We start from the raw sequence: 22,790 nt of genomic DNA, 5'->3' as shown, positions 1-22,790 counted from the left end.
GAGCAGGGAAGCCGGGCAGCCCCGGGACGTGGCGGAGCCCGGGGACAGCGGGGACGCCGCCCAGTCCGCCGGGTGAGCCGCCCTTGAGGAGACCCCCGCTCGGAGTGTGGCCCCCCCACGGTCCCCGCAAGCTCTCCCTTCACAGATTTCCCTCAGTGTGGTCACCGAAACCGCCCGCAGGGGCGTCCCCGGCGGCCCCTCGGGGCGGCCCGCGCTCCCCTCCCCCTGTCCCTTCCGCAGGCCGCCCTGGTCGTGGCCTTATTCCTCTTGGCTGGTCCCCTTTGCCCCGGGTGCCTCCTCGCCTCGGGGCTCTTCCAGCCCGACGCCCGCCCCGAAGTCACCGCAGACTCTACTCCGCGCGCCCCTAGCCCCTTCTTTCCCCTTGAATGCTTCACGCCCTCCTCTCTCCATACCCACCTGTGAACCCACGTCCCCCCTAGCTGGGCCCTCCGTCCATGACCCCAGGTGCCAGCGCCCCACGCTCCTGTCGCTGCTCGGTCCCCCTCCTCCCGCGGCATCTGCACTGCTGGTCTCCCAGCGCGGGGCCCACACCCCCGCCTTCCTCAGCCCCCACCTCAGTTGCTCTTCTCCCGCTGTTGCGCACACATTCAACAACCCCTCCCCGGCCGTGGTCCAGCTTCGGTATTTATCGTCCCACCTCGCGCCCTCCCCCAGGACTTTCTCATCACCCCTTCTCTGAATATTGGTGCTTCTTCTAGGTCCGAAGCTAAAATGCAGTGGTTAAGAGCAGGGCTGGAGCTTGACAGGCCTGACTTTGAATCCCAATTCCTCCATTGACTGAGCTGTGTGATCCTGGGCAAGTTACTAAGCTTCTCTGGACCTCAAATTACTCATATGTAAAACGGGGATATTACTTACCTCTTAGGACTGGTGTGAGCATTAAATATAGAGAAAGCTCTTGGAAGAATGTCTGGCAAAGATAAGCCCCCAGTAAATGTTAACTATTATCCTTAACATTTTGAGTGATCACCCCCAGTATCTACTTCCCCCATTGTACAGTGATTTCTTCTCATTACTGTGTTTACTGCAAAAAGTTTCCTCTTAGGATTCACCCCTTCCCATCACCATTTTGATCCTTTCCCAGCTCTCTTTTCATGCCAGTTAGTTTTACTCAAGCCAAAGCTGAACTGTTCTTAAACTGTCTTTCTCAGTTCTGAAGGACCCCTATCTCTGCGTAATCACCCCAAAATGTGTATGTGTGGGGAGTGAGTGGTAGAAATTGCCAGCCACTGGCCTTACTGGAAATGATTAAGATGGGGAGAGTGACAGTAAAGCTTCTAGTTGGTCTTCTTAAGAAAGTCTCTGAAATGTAGAGCTCTTTACAACTATTCTCCGATGGTACTTTCTCCTTTCTCTGTTATTGATTGGATACTACTTAAGCTCCTGTTGCTCTCTGCCACCCAGCCCTACTCAAGCTTGCTCTGTTTCTGTAATAGGACTCAATCCTTCATGTCTGTCTCGGCTGGCTCAGGACCCTTCTGAGCTGTTTAGTGATGAGGATGTAGTACCATCCAGGCTAGGTTAGGAAGGAGAAGCAGAGTGGGTAGGGAGACAGACTCGTTTCACCTCTCTAGCTTGTCTTAGGTGCCAGTGATATGGCCTACTCTGGGGCTGCATTTTTATCACCCCTCCTGACATTGGCACAGGTGAGGTAAAGAGCAGGGGTGAGTAATTTTTCACAAGGAGTGGGGAAGAGAATCCTCAGGTTCTGGGCTTGGAAGGTAATAGAATGATTAGCTAGCACCATTTGTCTTTCCTCTTGAATTCCCCTATCATAGTGTCCACTGAACTGCAAGTTCGTTAGTGCTGTTAGCCTGAGATGTTGGGTTTGATAGATGAGGGAGATTAACAGGCACATGAGTTTCCTCTTATCTGATATTTCGTTGGAACATGGGACTTCTGGGGCTTTCCTTCCCTTCTTCACAGGAAGACCAGACCCCCTACTGGCTGACCAACTGCTCAGTCACAGGCTGGGAACTCCTTTCAGAGCAGGTTCATTTTCAGCCTCCTGGGCTATTTGGCCTCTTACTGATGGGAGATTTGTTCTCTTCCAGACCTTGGATATACTGCTTCAGTTCTGAACTTAGTTCAGGGAGGAGAATTTAGACAGCATTCTAAGAAAGGGAACAGGCTGTGAAGCTAAGGTATGAGACTCAGATTGTGTTGTTCTTCTACAGGAGTTTGTTCTTGGAGAACAGACCATCCTGTGAGCAGGAGGTAAGAGAGATGGGGTGAATGGGGGGGATGGATTAATGACAGTTTCAAGGAGAGAAGTAATGCACCAGTTTCTCTTACAGGTTGTGAGGAACTCTGTCTGACATCTGATGTGACAAGCTCAGACCGGACCAAAGGTGGAGCCTGACTAGACTTGCATCCTGAAGGCATGGGCCAGTGGGCCATGGTGACCTGAGACCAATGAACTCTGTCCAATTGCCCCCTGTTGCCCTTTCTACCTCCTCTACCCTATACTAAGGGAACTTGTTTCCGCCTTCGCAGGGAGCTGACCCTGCGGGAATCCCTTTCCCCTCTTTTCATATCCTTCTACCCTCCCGGAGAGCCTCAGCCTATAGAACTCCTACCTCCCATCCCCTGAGGTGGTCCCCATCCCTGCCTCACCTCCCCGCCATGCTCAAGCTGTGGAAGGTGGTACGCCCAGCTCGGCAGCTGGAACTGCACCGCCTCATACTGCTGCTGATTGCTTTCAGTCTGGGCTCCATGGGCTTCTTGGCTTACTACGTATCCACCAGCCCCAAGGCCAAGGAACCATTGCCCCTCCCCTTGGGAGACTGCAGCAGTGGCGCAGCGGGTGGTCCTGGCCTGGTTCGGCCTCCAGTCCCACCCCGGCCCCCCAGGCCTCCAGAGACAGCGCGAACTGAACCCGTGGTCCTTGTGTTTGTGGAGAGTGCATACTCGCAGCTGGGGCAGGAGATCGTGGCCATCTTGGAGTCTAGCCGTTTTCGTTACAGCACTGAGCTGGCACCTGGCCGAGGGGACATGCCCACACTGACTGATCATACCCGTGGCCGGTATGTCTTGGTCATTTATGAGAACCTGCTCAAGTACGTCAACCTGGATGCCTGGAGTCGGGAACTGCTAGACCGGTACTGTGTGGAGTACGGTGTAGGCATCATTGGCTTTTTCCGAGCCCATGAGCATAGCCTACTGAGTGCCCAGCTCAAGGGCTTTCCCCTTTTTCTCCATTCAAACTTGGGGCTTCGGGACTACCAAGTGAATCCTACAGCTCCACTCCTACATCTCACACGTCCCAGCCGCCTGGAGCCTGGGCCACTACCCGGTGATGACTGGACCATCTTCCAATCCAACCACAGCACCTATGAACCAGTGCTTCTTGCCAGCCTTCGGCTGGCTGAGCCCCCTGTGCCAGGACCAGTGCCTCGCCGGGCCCGGCTTCCCACTGTGGTGCAGGACCTGGGGCTTCACGATGGCATCCAGCGGGTGCTGTTTGGTCACGGCCTCTCCTTCTGGCTCCACAAACTAGTTTTTGTCGATGCCGTTGCATACCTCACTGGCAAGCGCCTCTGCTTGGACCTTGACCGTTACATCTTGGTAGACATCGATGACATCTTTGTGGGCAAGGAAGGTACCCGCATGAAGGTGGCTGATGTTGAGGTCAGTCTTTCTTTTTCCTGACTCCAATTTCTTTCCTTAGAAGCTGTTTCAGGCTCTGTCCTTTCAGACTCCCTCCCTTGATTCTAAGCTTGTCATAGGTAATGCTCCCTGCCCTTTTACAGGCAAGAAGAATGCGACTTCTCAATTTTCTCCTTAGATTGCTCTCTCCTGATTTCTCATGTTCCTGCTACTCTTCCCAGGCCCTGTTGACCACGCAGAACAAACTCAGGACCTTAGTCCCCAACTTCACCTTCAACTTGGGCTTCTCGGGCAAGTTCTATCATACTGGTGAGCTCGTTCGCCTGTTCCTTCAGCATATCAGTCTTAGTTTGATCTGTCCATCGTGGGCAGATAGGTTGGAGAAAGGGGGCAAGGTTTGGGGTCAGAATGCTGTGAGGAGCTAGTGGTGGCTGGGAATTTCAGTTAGCATGGGTGGCTGGAGGGCAGGTTGGCAATAGGGAAAATAGTCCTAGGTGGGCAGAGGTCAGCCATGTTGTCCCAAGGATAGAAAGCGGTTCATGTTGGTACAGAACGAAGGAGGACCAGGGCCTAACTGGCTGTGGTCAGTGGTCAGTGTGTGGTCATAGGGACAGAGGAGGAGGATGCTGGGGACGACATGCTGCTGAAGCACCGCCGAGAGTTCTGGTGGTTCCCCCACATGTGGAGCCACATGCAGCCACATCTGTTCCACAATCGCTCCGTGCTGGCTGACCAGATGAGGCTCAACAAACAGTTTGCTCTGGTGAGACCTTGGATCTCTTCCCCATACTTTTCCCCAAAGCTAATGCTTCCTTTTCGACCTTTCCCTAGCGGAGTACCCTTTCCTTGTCCTTTCCTATTTTCTTTCTGTAGAGGCATCCCCACCCCCTTTACCCTCTACTCCCCAAACCTCACCAGGTCCTGGTGAGAGTCTATGCCCCATTCCCAGGAACATGGGATTCCCACGGATCTGGGGTATGCTGTGGCCCCCCACCACTCCGGCGTGTACCCCATCCACACACAGCTCTATGAAGCCTGGAAATCTGTGTGGGGCATCCAGGTGACCAGCACTGAGGAGTACCCCCACCTCCGCCCTGCCCGCTACCGCCGTGGCTTCATTCACAATGGCATTATGGTGAGGGACTCCCAGTACAAACCTCAATCAAACTCCCACAATCGGCCAGCCTCCAACCTGCATTATCCAAGCTCGTCCATAATAATAGGGGGTAGAGGGGTGAAAAGTCATAATGCATAGAGCAAGAGCTTTATTGCTGTAACTTCAAGCTGTCCTCTATAAACCCAAGGAATCCTAAAGTGCCTCAAATCTTCTGTCCTTTATCTAGTTGTCATTCTACCTTCCAATCTCATCTCTCCCTGTTTTTTCTTTTTTTTCTTTCAGGTGCTGCCGCGGCAGACATGTGGTCTCTTCACTCACACAATCTTCTATAATGAGTATCCAGGAGGCTCTCGTGAACTCGACCGGAGCATCCGAGGTGGAGAACTCTTTCTGACAGTGCTGCTTAATCCGGTAAGGTGCTGAGAGGAAGGGCTAGAAGATGGGACAGCCGGTGTTTGCAGGCTGAGACTTTTGCTCACCAAGCCCGCTTTTGAAGTGGGGTAGGCTCTCCAAATCTGACATGCAGGCACCCCCTTTCAGATCAGCATCTTTATGACTCATCTGTCTAATTATGGAAATGATCGGCTGGGCCTGTACACCTTTGAGAGCCTGGTGCGCTTTCTCCAGTGCTGGACGAGGCTGCGCCTACAGACCCTTCCTCCTGTCCCTCTTGCACGAAAGTACTTTGACCTCTTCCCTCAAGAGCGAAGCCCCCTTTGGCAGGTAGAGGTGGAGCTCAGGCTGACCTAGAGACATGATGGGGGTGGCTGTTGAGGAAAAGATTATCTGATTATTGGCCTCCCCTTCAGAATCCCTGTGACGACAAGAGGCACAAAGATATCTGGTCCAAGGAGAAAACCTGTGATCGGCTCCCCAAGTTCCTCATTGTGGGACCCCAGAAGACAGGTGAATCATCCTTAGCCAAGTTCTGTTGCCTTGCCTTAAATCCAGAGAACTCTCTGGCCAAGGAATTTCCTTCTCATACCACCCCTCATTAATCAGTCCCTTGAGTGACTCTCGTTTCGGCTGTGCTGGGTCTTCGTGGCTGTGCGGGCTTTCTCTAGTTGCGGCACGTGAGCAGGGACTGCTGTCCAGTGTGGTGTGTGGTCTTCTCGTTGTGGCTTGTTGTGGAGCACAGTCTCTAGAATGCGTGGCGAGCTGGTTTAGTTGCTCCACAACATACGGGATCTTCCCCAGCCAAGAATCAAACCGGTGTCCCCTGCATTGTCAGGCAGATTCTTAACCACTGGACCACCAGGGAAGTCCCCTTGAGTGATTCTTAACCTGGTTGTATATCAGAATTATGTCTTTTTTTGTTGTCATTGTTTTTTTAAAGATCCACAAGTGATTCCGATGCACAGTCAAGGCTGAGAACCATTTTAACCCTTCCCTGGACCTCTCTCTAGCTTTTCTTTTCTCACTGTAGTTTGGCTAAAGGGTGTTTTACTACCCAGAGTGATTGTTTTCTGACCTCTTTCAAGCTGATGTTGTTGAGCTGGATTCTCTTCCACCATGGCCTGGACTTTCTCTCCCATTTAGGGACCACAGCTATTCACTTCTTCCTGAGCCTGCATCCAGCTGTGACTAGCAGTTTTCCTAGCCCCAGCACCTTTGAGGAGATTCAGTTCTTCAACGGCCCTAATTACCACAAGGGCATTGACTGGTGAGACCTGGGATGCTTCTCAGAACATTCCTTTCCTCTTAAACCTCCCCCATCCTGCTTCTAGCAGCACGGGCATCTGGCCCCTTCTCTATGCAAATTGTCTTCCTCTCCTCTCTACTACTTCCTAGGTACATGGATTTCTTCCCTGTCCCTTCCAATGCCAGCACTGATTTCCTATTTGAAAAAAGTGCCACGTACTTTGACTCAGAGGTTGTACCACGGCGGGGAGCTGCCCTCCTGCCACGAGCCAAGATCATCACTGTGCTCACCAACCCTGCTGACAGGGCATACTCCTGGTACCAGGTGAGTCTGAAGCTAGGGACACATTAGAAAAGAGGTGGTGACCGCTGGAGAGACAGGAAGGAGTGAGGGTCGGGAAAGGAAGCTAGCACCTTGGGGAGGGGTCTGTCCACCAGACCAAGAGGAAAGGCAGAGTAATTGTCAGGTCACCGATTCCTTCCCTTCCTATCCCTTGTCCTTCAGCATCAGCGAGCACATGGAGACCCAGTTGCTCTGAACTATACCTTCTACCAGGTGATTTCAGCCTCCTCCCAGGCCCCTCCAGCACTTCGCTCCCTACAAAACCGTTGTCTTGTCCCCGGCTACTATTCCACTCACTTACAACGCTGGCTGACTTACTTCCCCTCTGGACAGGTACAGTTCCCCAGTAGCCCTCACGGGGGTCCCCTTCCTTTTCCTGTCAGCCCAGTGGCTTCTAAGGAATATAGAGGGAACCACATCCCTGTCCCTTTAGTTGCTGATTGTGGATGGGCAAGAGCTGCGTACCAACCCAGCTGCCTCAATGGAGAGCATCCAGAAGTTCCTGGGTATCACACCCTTTCTGAACTACACACGGACCCTCAGGTGGGAGAGCATGACCCAGGGGAGGATGACTCTGGGGGAAATGGGGACGCAGGGTGACCATGTCTGTTTGGAAGAGAAATGAATTTACCCTGTCTTGCAAGGAGAGGCATGTGTCCCTGTGGGCTGGGAGAGGTAGTAGTGTTCATTTGTGGGGTCTGGATTTCTTTTCTGTTTTATGGCCTTTTCCTGTTGAGCAGGTTCGATGAAGATAAGGGATTCTGGTGCCAGGGACTTGAAGGTGGCAAGACTCGTTGTCTAGGAAAGAGCAAAGGCCGGAAGTACCCAGATATGGACGCTGAGGTAAGGAAAACCAGGGACAGGGTTTCCCTCTCCACGTCTAAGAGCTATCTGATCCTGTCCACTCCTTACTATTCTTACTCCTCTGACTTCATTTTTTCTCCTGTTAGTCCCGCCTTTTCCTTACGGATTTTTTCCGGAACCACAATTTGGAGCTGTCAAAGCTGCTGAGCCGGCTTGGACAGCCAGTGCCCTCATGGCTTCGAGAAGAACTGCAGCATTCCAGTTCGGGCTGATGTATCAGCCTCTTGTACCAGCAAAAGCCCCCTGCTTCCCTAAGGGGCAAGCCCAGAGCAGGGCAGTCCCTCCCCCTTCTACCTCAGTGGCCTTCAGGCCTGGGATGGCTGAGAAGGGTAGGGCATCCCTTTCCCATAGTTTTGGGGTATAATAAAGGGGATTCCCTTGATACCCTGCAAGATGGTACTAGGCACCTTTGGCCCATGGTCTTGGAAGGTGGAGGGAATGAGAGGGTCCAGGCAGAGGGTAGAGGAATGTATTAATCCAGTGCTTTCCCTCTTCATCCCCAGCAATGTATCTACCTATACTGGCTATGGGAGGGACCCCTTACCGTGGGATCAATGGGATCTACCTGTGGCCCGGCCTCCCTAATGTCATTCACATTGAATGGGGATGAGGTCGGACGATGGCTCATAGAGCTGAGTATGAGCCCCAGCTGTGGGCTAGAAATGACTTTAATAAACGTTCTTATTTTTCTGTTTTGTGTGCCTCGCTGGAGTGGGAGAAACCTAGAATAAAGGAAGTATCCAACTTTTCCTCTGCCCTAGTTCAAGGTTCATCCACACATGGAGGGAAAGAAGGGAAAGGCCCAGGCAGACGAGAGTAAAAAAAGTTTATATATTTATAAATGCCAAATAAATACCAGAGGCCACCCAATGCCCGCTCCCAGACAGGGCTGTCTCCCCCAACCCTAGGCTCCTAGGGTCTGAGGCATCTTGGCCCCAAGCTACAGCCCAAGAGCAGCTGCCAGTCTGGGCTACTGGGGAACTGAGTGGGGATGATCTGTCCAGCCAAGACTCATTACCCCTTGGTGAGGGGCCCCCATAGCCACAGGCCTGTGTCCCCGTATAGGGCCCTATGGGGGTCAGACTCAGGGGGAGAAGGTGGTCATCTCGAGTGAGACCCGCTGCCACAGCTCCTTGGTCTGTTTGCTGCGCTTGAGATTCTGCAGGATGTCGTTGAACTGCATCATACCCATGGGTGTCAGGCAGAAGGCGCTGCGAGCGCTGCGGATGGCATTCACAAAGTCGTCGTAGTCGGCAGGGGTCAGGTGAATCAGGCGGTGGTGGATGTACTGGACGGGGTGAGGAGGATCAGCCACTGAGCACAGGATCAGGCCCCTCCCCCTGCCTGCCCAAGTGTTTCACCCTGCTCTGTACTGCCCAGGTGGTCACCTGCATGTATGCCTGCTGGCAGCGCTGCACCAGCTGGTGGAAGGCCGGGGCACGCAGGTGGTTGTGGGCGTGAGCAGGGCTCAGCCGCTGCAGCGTCTCCATGACGATCTCCTGCAGCACAAACGGGCTCAGCACCCCCTTGGCTGCCCCCACACAGAACTGGTGCACGTAGTTCACTCCTGGGGGGCAGGGGAGGGGCATGAGACGGGGGTGGCCACCTCTGCCCTAGGGACCCAGCTTTACTCTCTCAGCTCTGGCCTGGCAGAGAGCCTCCCTCCACCCCAGGAGCTGAGGTCACCCCCCGCCCCCCGCGCACGCACACATACCCGACCAAGGCCTCAACTCTGAGCAAGAGCTAGGAAGGAGGTCTGGGATAGGAAGGTTGGGGAAGCAGGTGAGGGCGGACAATGGTCCTGGGGAGGGGAGGTGTTACCCAGCTTTGCCGCCAGCCCCAGCAACCATTTGACATCATCAGTGTAGGGAGGGGAGCGAGAGAAGTTGTTGGGGTGATCGTTGTGTGCCCGGCGACCCAGCATCTCCAGTGCCAGCATTCCTGGGAGAAAAAGGTGGGACCATGGAGAGGGTCCATCCCCTACCCCTTACCTCAGCCTATCACCCAGCCCCCCAGTAAACAAACTAAGAGATCGGGTAGGGAAGGGCCACTGAAGAGCCTCTGGCACTGCTGGTCAGGGTGCAGAAAGGGATGTCCTCTCACCGACGCGGTAGGCAGCATGCAGGTGGTGTAGGCTGTGCGGGTTGACAGGCTGGCTGTGGGTCTCCTCCTCGGGTGGTGGAAAACCCCCGCTCACCAGAGGGCTGGGCTGTGTGGTCAGGGCAGGCAGTGAGGCACCCTGGATGGCTGGAAACGTGGAAGCTGGATGGACACTGCTCACTGAGGGTAGGATGAAGGCCATGTAAGGAACTCAGAGCCCAAAGGGGGACCGATTCCCTCCCCACCTCCCCTGCCCAGCGTGCCACCCCTCCATTCACCTGTTCCCTGTCCCCACAACTCACAGGCCACACTGGTGGGCAGTGGGAGCCCTGGCTCTGTGTGGTAGGGATGTACTGTGATGGGTGCCATGGAAGGGACGGGGAAAGACACAGCAGTGGCAGCAAGTGAGGGGGGAGTCACCGAGTAAGGGTACTGAGCCCCTAGGAATGCAGGATGCACACCCTAGAGGTGGGGAGAAGAAAAGGAAGATAACCAAAGTGCGTTAGGATGGAGCTCTTTCCCGTTCATCCCAGGCCTGGGCATCCCTGCATTTCTTAGCGTAGTGGGGCTGGTCCCCTGACTCTCACCCCCTCACCAGGACTCTGGGACAGCCCCATCATCCTCCCGGAGTGCCCTCCTCCAACCCGTGAACCCCCAGTGAGCTCCCCGACATGCCCAGCCTCCCAGAACACTGGTCTCACCTGCGGGTATGCAGAGCTGGCCACAGGGAAGACGGCAGGCCGGGGCATATGAGGCATGGGGTGGGCGGGGTGAGCTGGGTGGGTGAGGTATTGAGGGCTGCAGGGCAGGTGGGGCTGTAGAGCAGTGTAGGGGTGCAGGCCAGGGGAATGACCATGCCCCAGTCCTGGACCTGGATATAAACTGGACCCCACCGAGATGACTGGCACCACCGTGGCTGCTGTCACTGCTGCTGCCGCCACTGTAACCGGCTCAGTCCCTGGGCCCCCCCTGCCCTCAGGCAGCCCCCGCCCAGCCTCCCCAGCTGCCCTGATCCCACTGGCACTACAGCTTGTAGCCCCTTCACGGGCTGTGGATGAGCCACCTGCTGTTTGCTCATATAGCCAGAACCACTGGTGAGCAACCTCAAACAACACTTCGGGGTATACGCCCCCACCCTTAGCCGCCTCTTCCACTGCCATGCAGGCCTTCTCCAACATCAGGTTATCCTGAAAGGGAGGGGCAAAGAGGGTTAAGGATGAAGGGCTTTACTCAGGGACAGTTTTAGATGACAAATGCTGATGTCTTCTTCAGAGTTGGCTGGTTCTGGGGAGGCAGCCAAGGTCAGAGCCAATGTTCAGAGTCAGTGTCAGAGCAGTGAATGCTTCACACAGACAATGAACAAATCTCTGTTGACCAGCAGAAGTTAAGACCCAAGTTGCAGTCCCAGTTCTAACCTAATGTAGCTACTCCCAGCCAAGTTCATCATCTCCCTCAGGCCTTCCCCAAGGACTCCACCCCCAGTGATAATCTCTCTGGTATAGGAACAGTCCCATCCTTAGAGTTGTAAAGGATGTAATGGATGTTAAAGCACGTTACTATGTCAACTGTCACCATGAGAGGACCAATCGCATAGTTCATGAATGCCAGGATTGTGAAATCAAGACCTGGGCCATCAGTTTTTCCCATGCCCAACCTTCCTGCCCAGATGTCCCAAAGCAGGTCCCCAATGGCCTCTAGAAATACCTGCTCCTTGCACTGCACCAGGGCCCGCTGGATCTCATTGGGGTTCAACGCATGGGCATGAGGCAGGCAGCTTAGGGCGAGTTCCGCCGCTGCCCTCACCATGTTGGAGTCTCGTGCCCGTGATGCCCTGTCAGCCAGGGACGCAACCTCAGGGGGCGTCAGGTGCCCATCCCAGCATTCTACCAGTATAGTCAGGGCTGCACTGCCAATCTCCATTGCCTGGCCTTCAGGAAAAGGAGAGAAGAACAGAATGTGGTTAACACAGGCAGTGGGAATGGGAATGGTATCTCTCCTATCGGGTCAGTAACTACAAGGATAAGGCTCTTACCACCATGCATTAATTCCCTTCCCATACCCAAATCAAAAGATACTAGACTTACCTGTAATCCAGGAAACGTGGGAAGAGTAAGTACGTGAGAGCCAGTTGGGAGAAACAAAGTTGTGCAGGCCAAGGGCATAAAGCCCGATCTCAAAGGCGCAAAGGTGCAGGTTGCGGTGAGGACCCTGGTGGCCCCCTGAGGAAGATGGGTGTGTGAAAATGGAAGTGCTGCTGTTTCCCCCTGCCTTGATCAGCACTGTCTTCGCCAGCTCGAAGTAGAAGTGTGCAGCTGCCTCTGACGGCTGATTGGGTACATGGGGGGCATGACTCTCGGGACGGCGGCCCTTGTACCTGAAGGGGCAATGGGGTAGGGACCGGGATTGGGGTTTCTCTGAAATGGGTCTCCAGGGAGGCTGGAAAAAACCAGGGAAGTGAGGACACTGAGGGGGACTGGTTGCATTACCCTAGGGATGTGGCTCTCGGGGTGGGCCAGGGCAGAAGAGAAGGGTATTTATTTCTTCCCACTGACCTGCCAACTTCAACAGTCTTCGCCCGGGCCCCTCCACTGGCACTGGCCCGGCGACTTCCACTGGAGGACGAGGAGCCAAGGGAGTCTGAGGAAGAGCTGCTGATGCTGTCACTGTCCTGTCCTCGACCCCAGGAGGTAGGGGCCCAGCCCCCTCTCAGCGGCCTCCTGCTTAATGTTGGGGAGCTATCCGACGTTGTTTCAGGGGCACTGCTGTCAATGCTGGCCATGCCTAACCCACAAGACAAGTCAGTCTCAGAAATGTGCTCCAGAAGTCAGACTCCAACCTTTAGGAATATCCTTCCCTCCACGTCATCCCATGGGTTGTCGTACCTGTGTGCTTCTTCTTAGGCCGCCCTGGTGAGCCCCAGCCCCGTCCGTTGTAGCCTCCACGGCTGCCAAGTGCCAGGCGGCTGGGGACCTTCCCCTCTGGCCTTGGGGTCAGAGCTGCTTCAGGTGGAAGACCCTCACAGGGGGAATGTGGGGAACTCTCTACATCGGGAAAATAGGACACCGGGATGAGCCTGGGAAAGGGGAACCCAACATGGCTCCAGACCATTCATCCCCCCTGCCCAGTGCCCCCACCTCACCAGGCACATTCTTCTCTGTGAAGCCCTCAGTGGGGCCTGGCCCAGCCCCTGCCACACTCCCTGGCTGAGCAGGCCCTGCAGAGCCTGAGGTCAGAGGCTGCAGGGCCCCTGGGGCAGATGGGCCCCCATGCTTTGAAGGAGACCTCTGGCTGGCTGTGGCCGGGCGGCTGGATGAATAGAACGAACTCAGTGTCTGTGGTTTATGCGTCTGGCTCTCTCGGTCCAAGAGTTTGTCTAAGATCTGAAAGAGAAGCGGTGACAGGAGGACCTTTATCTCCTGTCTTCTATTACTTTTCTTTCTCCTTGTAGCAGCTTAAAACTTCCTCCTCAGGAAGGCTTTCCTCCACAGGAGAACCTTCTAGAAGAGAGGGGCCGGCTTACATGTCTTGGTATGCCCTGTAACACTGACCACAGGACTGAGTATATTCATATTCAATAAATATTGAAATGAATGAACGACTTTATGCCCTCTTCTCTTCTTCCACCTCAAGCCCAAGCATTCCTGTAAGAACCAATGGTCTCTCATGTTCCTGATGAGGTGTTCCAAGATTCCCCCATTATCTCCTTAAAGAATAGCCCTTTCTCATCATACTGGAAACCCCAAGAAAAGTAAAATGTGCTCTCTTTGCCTGTTAACCCCAGTGCCGCAGCCCCTCACCTTCTTGAGTCTGGCCTGGTCGTCTTTGTAAGTGATCATCAGGGCCAGGGCAAGGTCGCCCTTCTCCCGGCGTGTGCCTTCACACAGCAGTGGGTGCTCTGCCTCACTTACTGTTGTCTTCATGCCTGTGAGAAAAGAGGTGCCCAGGGGGTTGTGAGTGGCCAGAACTCCCAGGACAGGGCTCCCAGCCACCAGCGTGTGAAGTAAGGGGTTCAACTGTATTCCCTGTGGAAGGTGCCCACTGCCTAAACTGGTCTGCTATCTGAGACTTTCATAGTTCGGCCCCTCTACTGTCCTGATACATCCATCACTTCAGGGAAGCTGGGCTCCTCACTCTCACGAAGACTTAACTGCCCCTGTGTCTTCATTCAGTGTTTTGTCCACCTACCTGGAACTTAACAGATCCTTTAACACATCCCACACTCTATCCCCTTCCTAGAGCTTTACCCTAGAGTTCGATTTTGCTGTCCTTGTAACACCCAATGTTCATAGCACACGTTTTTGCCCTAAATTCTTGACAGTCTTGTAGGCCCTACATCTTACGCTAGCTTTCCCCTTTCCACAGAGGGCCCATGTCTCAACGCCCTTCAAGACCTGGGCCAGGCTTAGCTCACACATGGGCTCAAGACACTGACAGACTCACCCAAGGCAGCAACTGCTGCTTCAAATCCCAGCTCCTCATCCCCGGGCATCTCGTTGTTCCAGTTGCGACTTGGGGGTCGGGAACCCGTGGGAGAAACCACTGGATAAAAGTTGGGGTAAGTTACATAGAAGTAACATGGGACAGAATAAAAGGGAAGAAACCCAAGATGTTCATCATTCTAGATCCTTCTAAGAAGCTGTCCGATGTGTCTTAAAGGGAGCTCAAAGCCTTGGGGCTCTTGGTTTCTCTTTAGAGAAAGCTACCCTGCCCCAGTTCCCCACTTTCTGTTGAGTCAGGCATCATACCTGGAGCACAGAGCACATCAAAGATGAAACTGGCCAACATGAGAGGCAAAACTGGCCGATAATCACAGAGCGTCCCCTCACGAAGCTCCTCTGCCCGGCAGCGCACCGTACTCATCTCACTTGGACCCAGAGGGATCTTCTTGAGCAGAGTGGCCACCTCAGACTCCTGATAGGCCAGCTTCACCTGAGGGCACAGGGAGGAGCTCAGACCGCTAATACCTGATGGACATCAAGGTGCAAGGCTCTAAGGAGATGGCAGCACATGGTCCAGAGAGAACCTCTGACCTCCAAGGCCTTGGTAGAAGCTGGGGGCCGCTGGAGCTCCAAGGCAAACATGCCCACTCGGAAGGCCAGGTTGTGGTGCTCTGGACGCTCACTTAGCACTGTCAATAGGAAAGCTGCCTTGGTCAGTGTGTTCGTAGCCACCCAGGTCTGGCGGCTTGTAGATACCTTATTCTTCTTGCCCTAGTGAGGGAAGCACAAGGAGGCAGGCAGATGAGTCTGACTCACCTTGGTGGAAGAAGAAGGAGACTCTCACCTGGGGGTGTGGGGGAGGGTTGGGGGTGATGCAGAGGGAAGGGTAAGGGGTCTCACCTTGGCAGGGGGCGGCTCTACCTTGAGGTCAGGTGGGTTGGCTAGCAGGTCCTGGGCAAGTTCCACGGTGAGGCGGGAGGCCTCACTGCTGTAGCCATGCGCATGCAAGGCCTCAGCACAGGCAAACAATATCTGGATAAAGGACATGGGCACCAGACGTGTTGAAGCCCTAATGCTCCCGAGGGGCAGGACACCACACTCACTCAGGCAGCACATCTCCCGTGAGCACCGACTATCCACTGGGCCCTGTGCCAGTCCCACCAGAAACTCACAGCCAGTTAGAGACACAGACACATACACAGGTGTGCAGCCAGCTACTACTGGAAAGGTCCAGAGGGGAGCAGATGGGGGGATGCCTCACTGGGACCTGGGGCAGTCTCAGAGAAGACCTTCCAAAGGATGGGATCTCTAAGATCTCTGAGGCATGAAGAAGGAACAGGGGCTAACCAGATGAGGGAAAAACAGTCCAGACAGACCGATCCATGCACAAGTACGGATATAGGAGAGTATGGCAAGATATGGGAATGGCTCAACTGAGTATAGTACAACAGTAGCTAGATGAAGCTGGAGAGGCAGGCAAAGATCACAAGTGGAGCCTTGCAGGCCATGCCGAGGACCTTCATTTCCACCCTAAGGGCGGTGGGAAACCACTGAAGAGTTAAAGTAGCAGAATGACACAACCAAACATTCTAGGAAAATCAGCAGACAGAGGAGAGAATGGACTGTAGGCAGCGAGGCCAGTGAGGAGCCTGCTACAGGATTCTAACCATCGCACAACAGTCCTCTAACTCCCAGAGGCTGATGGTCCCTCTCCCAGCTATGGCCATGGGGCACCCTCAGAGTCCTGTCCAAGTCCCCTCACCTCCATGCGGCTCTCCTGCTCCAGCGGCTTCAGTCCAGCAAACAGGTCGTGCTCCTCCCCAGCCCCACCCTCGGCCTTCTCTTCCTCGCCCCCAGCCCCGTCCTGGGCATTCAGATAGTATGCCTGGTAGTCGTCATCCTCCTCGCCAACCACAGGGGCTGCCTCTTTGGTTTTAGGGAGTCCATTGCCACTCTCATCTGTGGAAGGGAGGTCGTCCCGGGTACAGAGCTCCCTGGGCAACAGGCCAGGGGGGGCAGCAGAGGCTGTGGGAGGCTCAGGCCCTTCTGAGAAGTACACGCCACCATCTTCTTCGTAAGTATCTGGAGGTTCAGGAAGGAAGGTAGAAGGGCCTCGCGAGCCACCAGGGTGGGGGCAGGGTGGCGGGCTCTCAGGGAATCCACCGAAGGTGCTGGCCTCTGCACCCAGGGCCAGGCTGCTGTCGTCCAGGCTCATCTCAGCCAGATCCGGCTCCAGGGAGCTGTCCTCACTGCTCAGCCGGCGCTTGCTCCCGCTGCCCACTGAGCCCTTGCCCCCACAGCCAGCCCCACCCAGCGTTTTGGCTTTGCCCCCACCTGGACCCATCTTATGCAGTGCCTTATCTCCTCCCTCAGCCGAGAGGCGGCGGGGACCCCGCTGTGACGCAGGGACACCCTCACCCAATCCCTTGCGTTTGGCCCCCGGCTCCTTGGGCCGCACAGCTGGCTCGGCAGGAAGAGGCCGGGGCCGCTCCCGGGATTCTTCCAGGCCCCCATTGCGTGAGGCTCCTGGCCGAGGGGGCAGGGCTCGGGCCCAGCACAGGGCCAGCTTCCGGTCAGTGGCGCTGTAGGTGACACCGGGCAGTGGGTAGGCCTCTTCCCAGTTGAAGTAGCAGGCCTCCACCGCCGGCCGGAAGCCAGGGAAGAGCCGCTCCAGGGTCTTCTTGTGCTGTCCCCGCTTCACGTTCTCAATCACCTTCAGCTGCCACTGGCGCAGCTGCACACACAGTTCCCGGCGGCTGGGGGAACAAAGAGGGGGCACGCTGCTGGGAGGTGTGGGCGGCTGCACTCTGTACCAAGGAGGGAGGGGTGCAGAGGGGGCGATGACGAACCCCAAAAGTGGGTTACAGGGAAGGACTCTGGGAAGCACTTCTTGAGCCAGCCCCACAGACATCACTTGAACACTCAGGGATTTGGGAGAGTGGGCTACTTACGGAAGGGCCTGCCAGGAAAAGGACTCATAAATCACTGGAAACCTAATGCTTAGCACCTCCCATCTCCCCAGGACTAGAAGAGTGGTAAGTGTGTGTGCATGAGGAGATGAAGGCTGGGTCATCCAGGGCTGGGCTGCCTCCGGACCGTGGTGAGCCTTGGGGGAGACTCACCGCTGGGGGCTGAGTGCGGGGTCCAGCACGGCCAGTCTCCACAAGGTGACCATCTCGTCACACATGCTGGCGCAGGCATGGGCCGCCACCTCGGACTGCCCATTGCTCCGGCCTGTGTGCCCACTGGCGCTGCTGTGAGAGGCTGAGGTGCGCACACTGTACCACCAGCCTGTTATCTGGAAACAAAGAGGGCTCTGAGATGAACCTACTAAGTCAGAGAAAGACAGAGTAGCCCGCTCCAGTGTCCCTGTCACCAAGAAGGGGGTGCGGCTGAGAAAGGGAGAGGATGAACCAGCATGGGGTTACCTGGCTCTGGGAGAACTACCTGCTCATAGGTGAGGCACTGGTCAGTGAGGATTTCTAACAAGGGGGCAGCATTACTGTCCCTTCGCTTGAACATCTCCCGCACGATGCTAAGCAAGTTCCAGACGCCCTCTGGCTCACGGCCCCTCAGAGGGCGCAGCAGACATGCCCATTCGGCGGCGGCCGGAGGCTCCGTGGAAGACAGATACATGGAGTTCACATCACTGTGAAAGTCGCAGAGTGGAAAATGATGACCCTAAGATGGGGCTGAATAAAGCAGGTGAAAGAGCAACACGACTTTGACACAAAAGGGTTCAAAACACAAAGTACAGGGGAAAAGTATGACCCTGACAAAAATTCTTAATCGCTCTCTGCCTCAGTTTCCCAGTTGCTGAAAGGAAGAAAAGTAACGCATGCTCTACCTGAGGACAGACCACTCTGTGACTACTTAAAATTCTCACCACCCACTGATTGCACTAGTAACGTCTCCTCTGCACCAGGCAGGGAACCGACACAGGGAATGGAGGTGGGGGAGGCAGGCCCTGATGAAACAAAGGACCTGTCCACAGCCTGGAGGAAGTGCCCCTTCCACCACAGACACGGCACGAAGAGACCCAGTTTACCTGAACACCACAGGGGAGGGGCCGCAGAACTTGTGCAGTGTCTTCTTGATGTTGTCGGTGAGCGTCGACTCGTCCAAATACCACGTACTCTGATCGGAGGCGGAGGGCCCTGCTGTGGGGTCTGGGGGTAACAAGCAGTCAGTCACCTGGAGGCAGGGGCTTGGATCTGCCTTGGTAAGTGGCGCTCTGCATCCCCAGCTTGCTTGCTTCCTGCTACCCTTCTTCCTCACCACACTCACCCGGGGCTCCACACACTGTATTGATGGCTGTTGACTGGGAGGAGAGGAGTTCATCCAGGAGACGTTGGGCTGTGGGGAGGATCTGACCAGAGAAAGGGACACAAAGGCAGAAGTGACCTGAGGAGGCCAGGGCCTCACAGGAAGCCTGATATGCAGCCCTAGAGCTGGTTGGAGAAGGGCGTGCCAACCTCCCTCACCTGCTGTGGGAGCTCACTGATGAGGTACTGAGCAAATTTTTGCAGTTGGTCCCTCTGCAGCCGAGACAGGGACTCTGACACGGGGGCCCGCAGGCAGACTGCAGAAGCCTGAAGGGAGCACCGAGAGAAGTCAAACAATCTGAGGAAAGACTTGCCGACACCGGAGCTGGGGACAGAGAGGCAGAGTCCAGGAGGCAAAGGGGTTCACACTGTGGCCAGGGATGCAGCAGAGAAGGAGGGGATGGAGTGGAGGATAGGGCCAGGATAAATGGGGAGGGCCTCACGTTGTGGATGCGGAAGAGGCAGAGGGCCACGACATGGGTGCACCACTTGGCCCCAGCACCACAGGTGCAGCTGCAGGAAGTGACTCGGCAGCGGTCAAACATCACAGCCACGTTGTAGGCTCCTTTGGGGGGGACCATCTGAGGCGGCACCACTGTAGCACTCAGGTGGAACCCTGGGAAGAAACGTGGGTATGGCCAGGGAGGGCCGCCAAGACGCAGGCCTCTGCGTTTGAACCTGTGGTCATTTAGACAACCTGCTCCAGCTTCTTGCAGTAGTTCCTGAATTCTTAACACAGGGAAAGGGAGGAGCCAGAAGTACCACAAGGCAGGACAGGACCCATACCTATCTGCAGAGGGTCCTTCACAGCCCTCATGCGGAACAGCTGATCCCCTCGCTGGAACTCATCTGCACTGCCGTTGGCCAGGCAGGAATAGAGTCTGTGAGTGAAGAAGAGGACATGGCCATGTGTATCAAATACCCTACAGACCCTGTCAGAGACTGCCCTGCCCTGGGCACTCTCCCCAGTGTTACACCTTCTTGGGGAAAGTCCCAGGTACTCCCTGCCCCTGCTGTCTTTTTACCACAGCCCCAAGCACAGCATCTCCTCTGCTCCTTGGGAAGCCTGGCACACAGGCGCAACTTCAGGGCCCCACCCCTCCACCGTCAGGCCTTTAGACTCACCGAATATCCTCTTCATTCTCAGGGAAGCTCCAAAAAGCAATGCGCAGTTGTAGCTGCTCAGGCACTGGGGGGTAAACTTTCTCCACCACTTCAAATGGGATATGAAATGCCACCTGCTTTGCTGACAGCTCCACCAGTGGGATCACCAGTCCATCTACGGAAACAAAGGTCAAGGTGAGGAGAAAGAGGAAGGGCAATGCAAAGGGCCATGATTATTCAGCACCAATGCCAGTCTACATCTTGGGGTCCCCCACTTTCACTATGAAAGGAGGACATCTGGATGAAAAACCAAGGGACACCCTCTGTCAGGATACATTAATCCTTAAGACTCTATCTGAGGAAAGGGAGCTAAACAAACCCCGGGCAACAGCCTACTGGAAGATGCCTGGGATGTCCCAGAAACTCCTGGCCAAACTGGTGTGTTCCAGGGTCCCTGAAAGTAATGAGTCTCACTTGGCTTGGCATCTAGTTTGCCATATACCTGGCACTTTAGATTCATATTACACTATTAATATATCTCACAGTCATTCTCTTCTCTAATTGCTTTTTTTTTTAACTATCCTTTTTCTCTAAATGACTCCGTGCCTCCACCTAAGGAGGAAAGGCAGTCTAGAACCCAGAAGAGTTTAAGAGAGGAGCCTCCGGAAGCAAGAGAGTCTGCCTTTTCTTTGGCACTTGAACCCTGGCTTTCCACAACAAATGCCCTGGAGTGGGGGATTGGGAAGGGGGTTAGGTTATCCTAAGGTAATCTGACTGCTGCTCCTGGAATCACCTGGAGTTGAATGTAGTTACCATTCAAAGTATAACACATTGTTTTAATCAAAAAGATACAAAAAACTGCATATTTCACCAAACTGATGGATTAAAACACATATTAGAAAATGATGGAGCTGAAAGGAACTTTTCTAAATAAGTTAGTTTCCTTTGGTTCTTCCAGTCAGTGACCGAAAAAGGGTCGGGTTGGGAAAGGGTGGAAATGACGTGTTTTCCTAGATTTTAACCTGTTCAAGAAGATACCAATATCTTGAAAACTTTTTTTTAAAACTGGAGTATAGTTGACTTATGTTAAAAATCTTCACCATCTTCAGTTATTTCCCTGAATGAGGGAGCTCTAAGCCCCAAGACTACCCACACATGCAAATATGAAAGAAGCAGAGCGGCCACAGAAGACCCACAGTGAAACTGCCGCCGTGCACGTGCGTGTGTGGGTGTGTGTGTGTGTGTGTGTACAGGGCATATGGTATCTAAGTGAAGATAAATATTATCACTTCTAAGTGGTGACACATGTAAGTTACTCTCTTTCCCTAAGGAGTACTGGAAATCTCTGCAGGACAGTTTGAAAAACAGGACCTTAGAATGTCCACAGTAGAATCACAAATTAAACCCCTCAACTGGTGAAAAAAGTCCACTTCCAATGAAGCCTAGGAAAAAACTGTGCCTTGAGGAAGGCAAAGAAAGAATGTCCTGAGTCCTGAGCCTGCAGGACTTCTGCTATCACGACTCTCCTCTTCCATCCTCTTTAATAAAAACAAATCCTTCACAGCATTAATCAGTTAACTCACTGAAAGACCCAAGGATGGAAGAAACTCAAGTGAAAACAATGTTTCATGAGACTCTGGAAACAAGTATCTACACTCCTCCCCAGGCTCCAGGTGACGGAAATCTAAGGTTTTAATACATTGGTCCCAGCCATGGTTTCTGACTGGTATTCAATTCGGCCAGGAACCAAGCCTCTGATCTAAACCTATGTGACATCTGCTCTCACCAGCCAGTTCACCTCCACTTTCCTCTGGATGGAATCCCTTCTTGGTGCAGCTGGGATGAGAGATCATCACCTTGAAAAGCAGCTCCAAGTGCACTTTGCAATGGGGTGACACCTCAAGTGGTCACTTCTTCACAATCGGCCCCCTACTCATATTCATTTCTATTCTCTGCCCTGTCTCAGGCTGAACTGGATAAGTACTCCCAGGTCAAAGTGGGAATTCCCTTTTACCCTATCTCTAAGGCCAATGAACGACAAAAGATCTACTTTCTGTTGTTAATCCTATCCAACTCAGGATTCCCCAGTCATCACTCCAACACACACACACACACACACACGCAGGTGTGGAGAAGACAGCCCCAGGAAGACCGGAAAAGCGCGCGCGCACACACACACACACACACACACACACACACGCAGGTGTGGAGAAGGCAGCCCCAGGAAGACAGGAAAAGCGAGTCCTGAAGTCCGTTCTAAGCTTGGGACAGCTCCCCGTCCGGGACAGCTCCCGGTTAGGGACAGCTCTAGAGAAAGGCCGGAGCACGGCCAGCCCACTCTCTCACCTCGCATTCTGGTACCGCCACTGCCACCTCCGCCACCGCCGCCAGTGGGGGAATTGGGCCCCGCTGACTGTTTGCGCCATCCCCGCCAGTTCTGGCAGAGGCTCTCAGCCTCAGAGATGAAGGAACAGAGCGAATCCTCCTCAAAGCGGTCCGAATCCTCGAAAGAGAAGCGCTCTCCGTCCTCCCACTCGGCGAACATCAGCTCCGACTGGGGCCCGCACCCCCTCGGAGCGGGTCCCCCCCCGCGGATCCGGGGGCCTGGGGCCGCCGGCCGGGGACGTGTGGGGGACGCCCGGGGGCCTGAGGGGGCGAGCCGGGGGCTGGGGGGTGGCCGGGGCGCTCAGGGCGGCCGTGCCGGACGAGGATCTCAGGCCTGCGAGAGATATGGGACGGGGCCTTGCCCAACTGCTAGGTGTGAACAGGGATCGCAGCCAGACTCGGAGACTCAGGGCCGGACGAAGCGCTCGGCAGCCGGGGCCTCTTAGAGGCTGCGGCGCCGCCTCCCCCATCAGCTGATCTGAACTTCCGGCCGCGCCGGCCACCACCACTTCCGCCCTCACGCGCCCAGGAACACGACCCGGTGCGCGCGGACAGAAGGGAGCCGTTTAAATGCTACTTTTATTTTCTTTCTGGAGCTCACCCCCAGTACCGTTAAGAGAAAGCCAACCCCCAAAAGTATACGAAATGACTGTAGATCCCAGCAATAAGTCGGCGCCCGTAACACTCCCAAGGAATAAACAGCCGCCACGCATGTCGGGAATTGTAGGCTGTCAAGAGACAAACACAGGAACCATTGGGTGGGGTTATTGTCCTAACTCTGGATAGGCCCAGGGCCCCACCACCTTCTGGGAATTGTAGTTCAGAAGCCTGCATTCCAGAAG

At 54.8% G+C, this 22,790-nt stretch overlaps 2 protein-coding genes across 9 annotated transcripts; one reads left to right on the top strand and one right to left on the bottom strand.

Moving 5' to 3' along the window:
* NDST2 (N-deacetylase/N-sulfotransferase (heparan glucosaminyl) 2) lies at window positions 1-8,343 on the top strand. 5 transcript variants are annotated; one of them, XM_010852325.1, is made up of 16 exons: window positions 1-72; window positions 720-817; window positions 2,199-2,238; window positions 2,319-3,651; window positions 3,852-3,939; window positions 4,239-4,393; window positions 4,580-4,765; window positions 5,030-5,158; window positions 5,288-5,470; window positions 5,557-5,653; window positions 6,287-6,410; window positions 6,539-6,713; window positions 6,894-7,064; window positions 7,165-7,274; window positions 7,472-7,574; window positions 7,682-8,343. In XM_010852325.1, the coding sequence occupies exons 4-16, from the start codon at window positions 2,647-2,649 to the stop codon at window positions 7,805-7,807; spliced, it is 2,652 nt and encodes an 883-aa protein (XP_010850627.1). In that variant the 5' UTR covers window positions 1-72; window positions 720-817; window positions 2,199-2,238; window positions 2,319-2,646; the 3' UTR covers window positions 7,808-8,343. The 5 variants fall into 5 exon arrangements, with proteins under 5 accessions (XP_010850627.1, XP_010850628.1, XP_010850629.1 ...); XM_010852326.1 differs by lacking the exon at window positions 720-817; XM_010852327.1 differs by having other exon boundaries at window positions 720-2,238; window positions 6,945-7,064.
* A 64-nt stretch (window positions 8,344-8,407) lies between these two features.
* Window positions 8,408-22,634, bottom strand: ZSWIM8 (zinc finger, SWIM-type containing 8). Of its 4 annotated transcripts, none has more exons than XM_010852322.1 (26): window positions 21,910-22,634; window positions 19,585-19,738; window positions 19,246-19,340; window positions 18,903-19,075; window positions 18,619-18,726; window positions 18,422-18,503; window positions 18,183-18,303; window positions 17,582-17,783; window positions 17,257-17,432; window positions 15,897-16,890; window positions 15,035-15,166; window positions 14,726-14,905; window positions 14,441-14,624; window positions 14,136-14,234; window positions 13,493-13,617; window positions 12,835-13,075; window positions 12,578-12,736; window positions 12,248-12,476; window positions 11,780-12,069; window positions 11,400-11,623; window positions 10,397-10,882; window positions 9,974-10,157; window positions 9,699-9,875; window positions 9,417-9,536; window positions 8,984-9,162; window positions 8,408-8,883 (listed from the first exon to the last, which is right to left on the bottom strand). In XM_010852322.1, the coding sequence occupies exons 1-26, from the start codon at window positions 22,106-22,108 to the stop codon at window positions 8,680-8,682; spliced, it is 5,517 nt and encodes a 1,838-aa protein (XP_010850624.1). In that variant the 5' UTR covers window positions 22,109-22,634; the 3' UTR covers window positions 8,408-8,679. The 4 variants fall into 4 exon arrangements, with proteins under 4 accessions (XP_010850624.1, XP_010850622.1, XP_010850625.1 ...); XM_010852320.1 differs by having other exon boundaries at window positions 8,984-9,094; XM_010852323.1 differs by having other exon boundaries at window positions 9,998-10,157.
* Between the last annotated feature and the right edge of the window lie 156 nt (window positions 22,635-22,790).

This window comes from Bison bison, unplaced genomic scaffold (assembly GCF_000754665.1).
Source record: "Bison bison bison isolate TAMUID 2011002044 unplaced genomic scaffold, Bison_UMD1.0 scf7180017864309, whole genome shotgun sequence".
Lineage (NCBI taxonomy): Eukaryota > Metazoa > Chordata > Mammalia > Artiodactyla > Bovidae > Bison > Bison bison.
The sequence above is the reverse complement of the archived record's forward strand: the minus strand, read 5'-3'. Positions and strand labels throughout refer to the sequence as shown.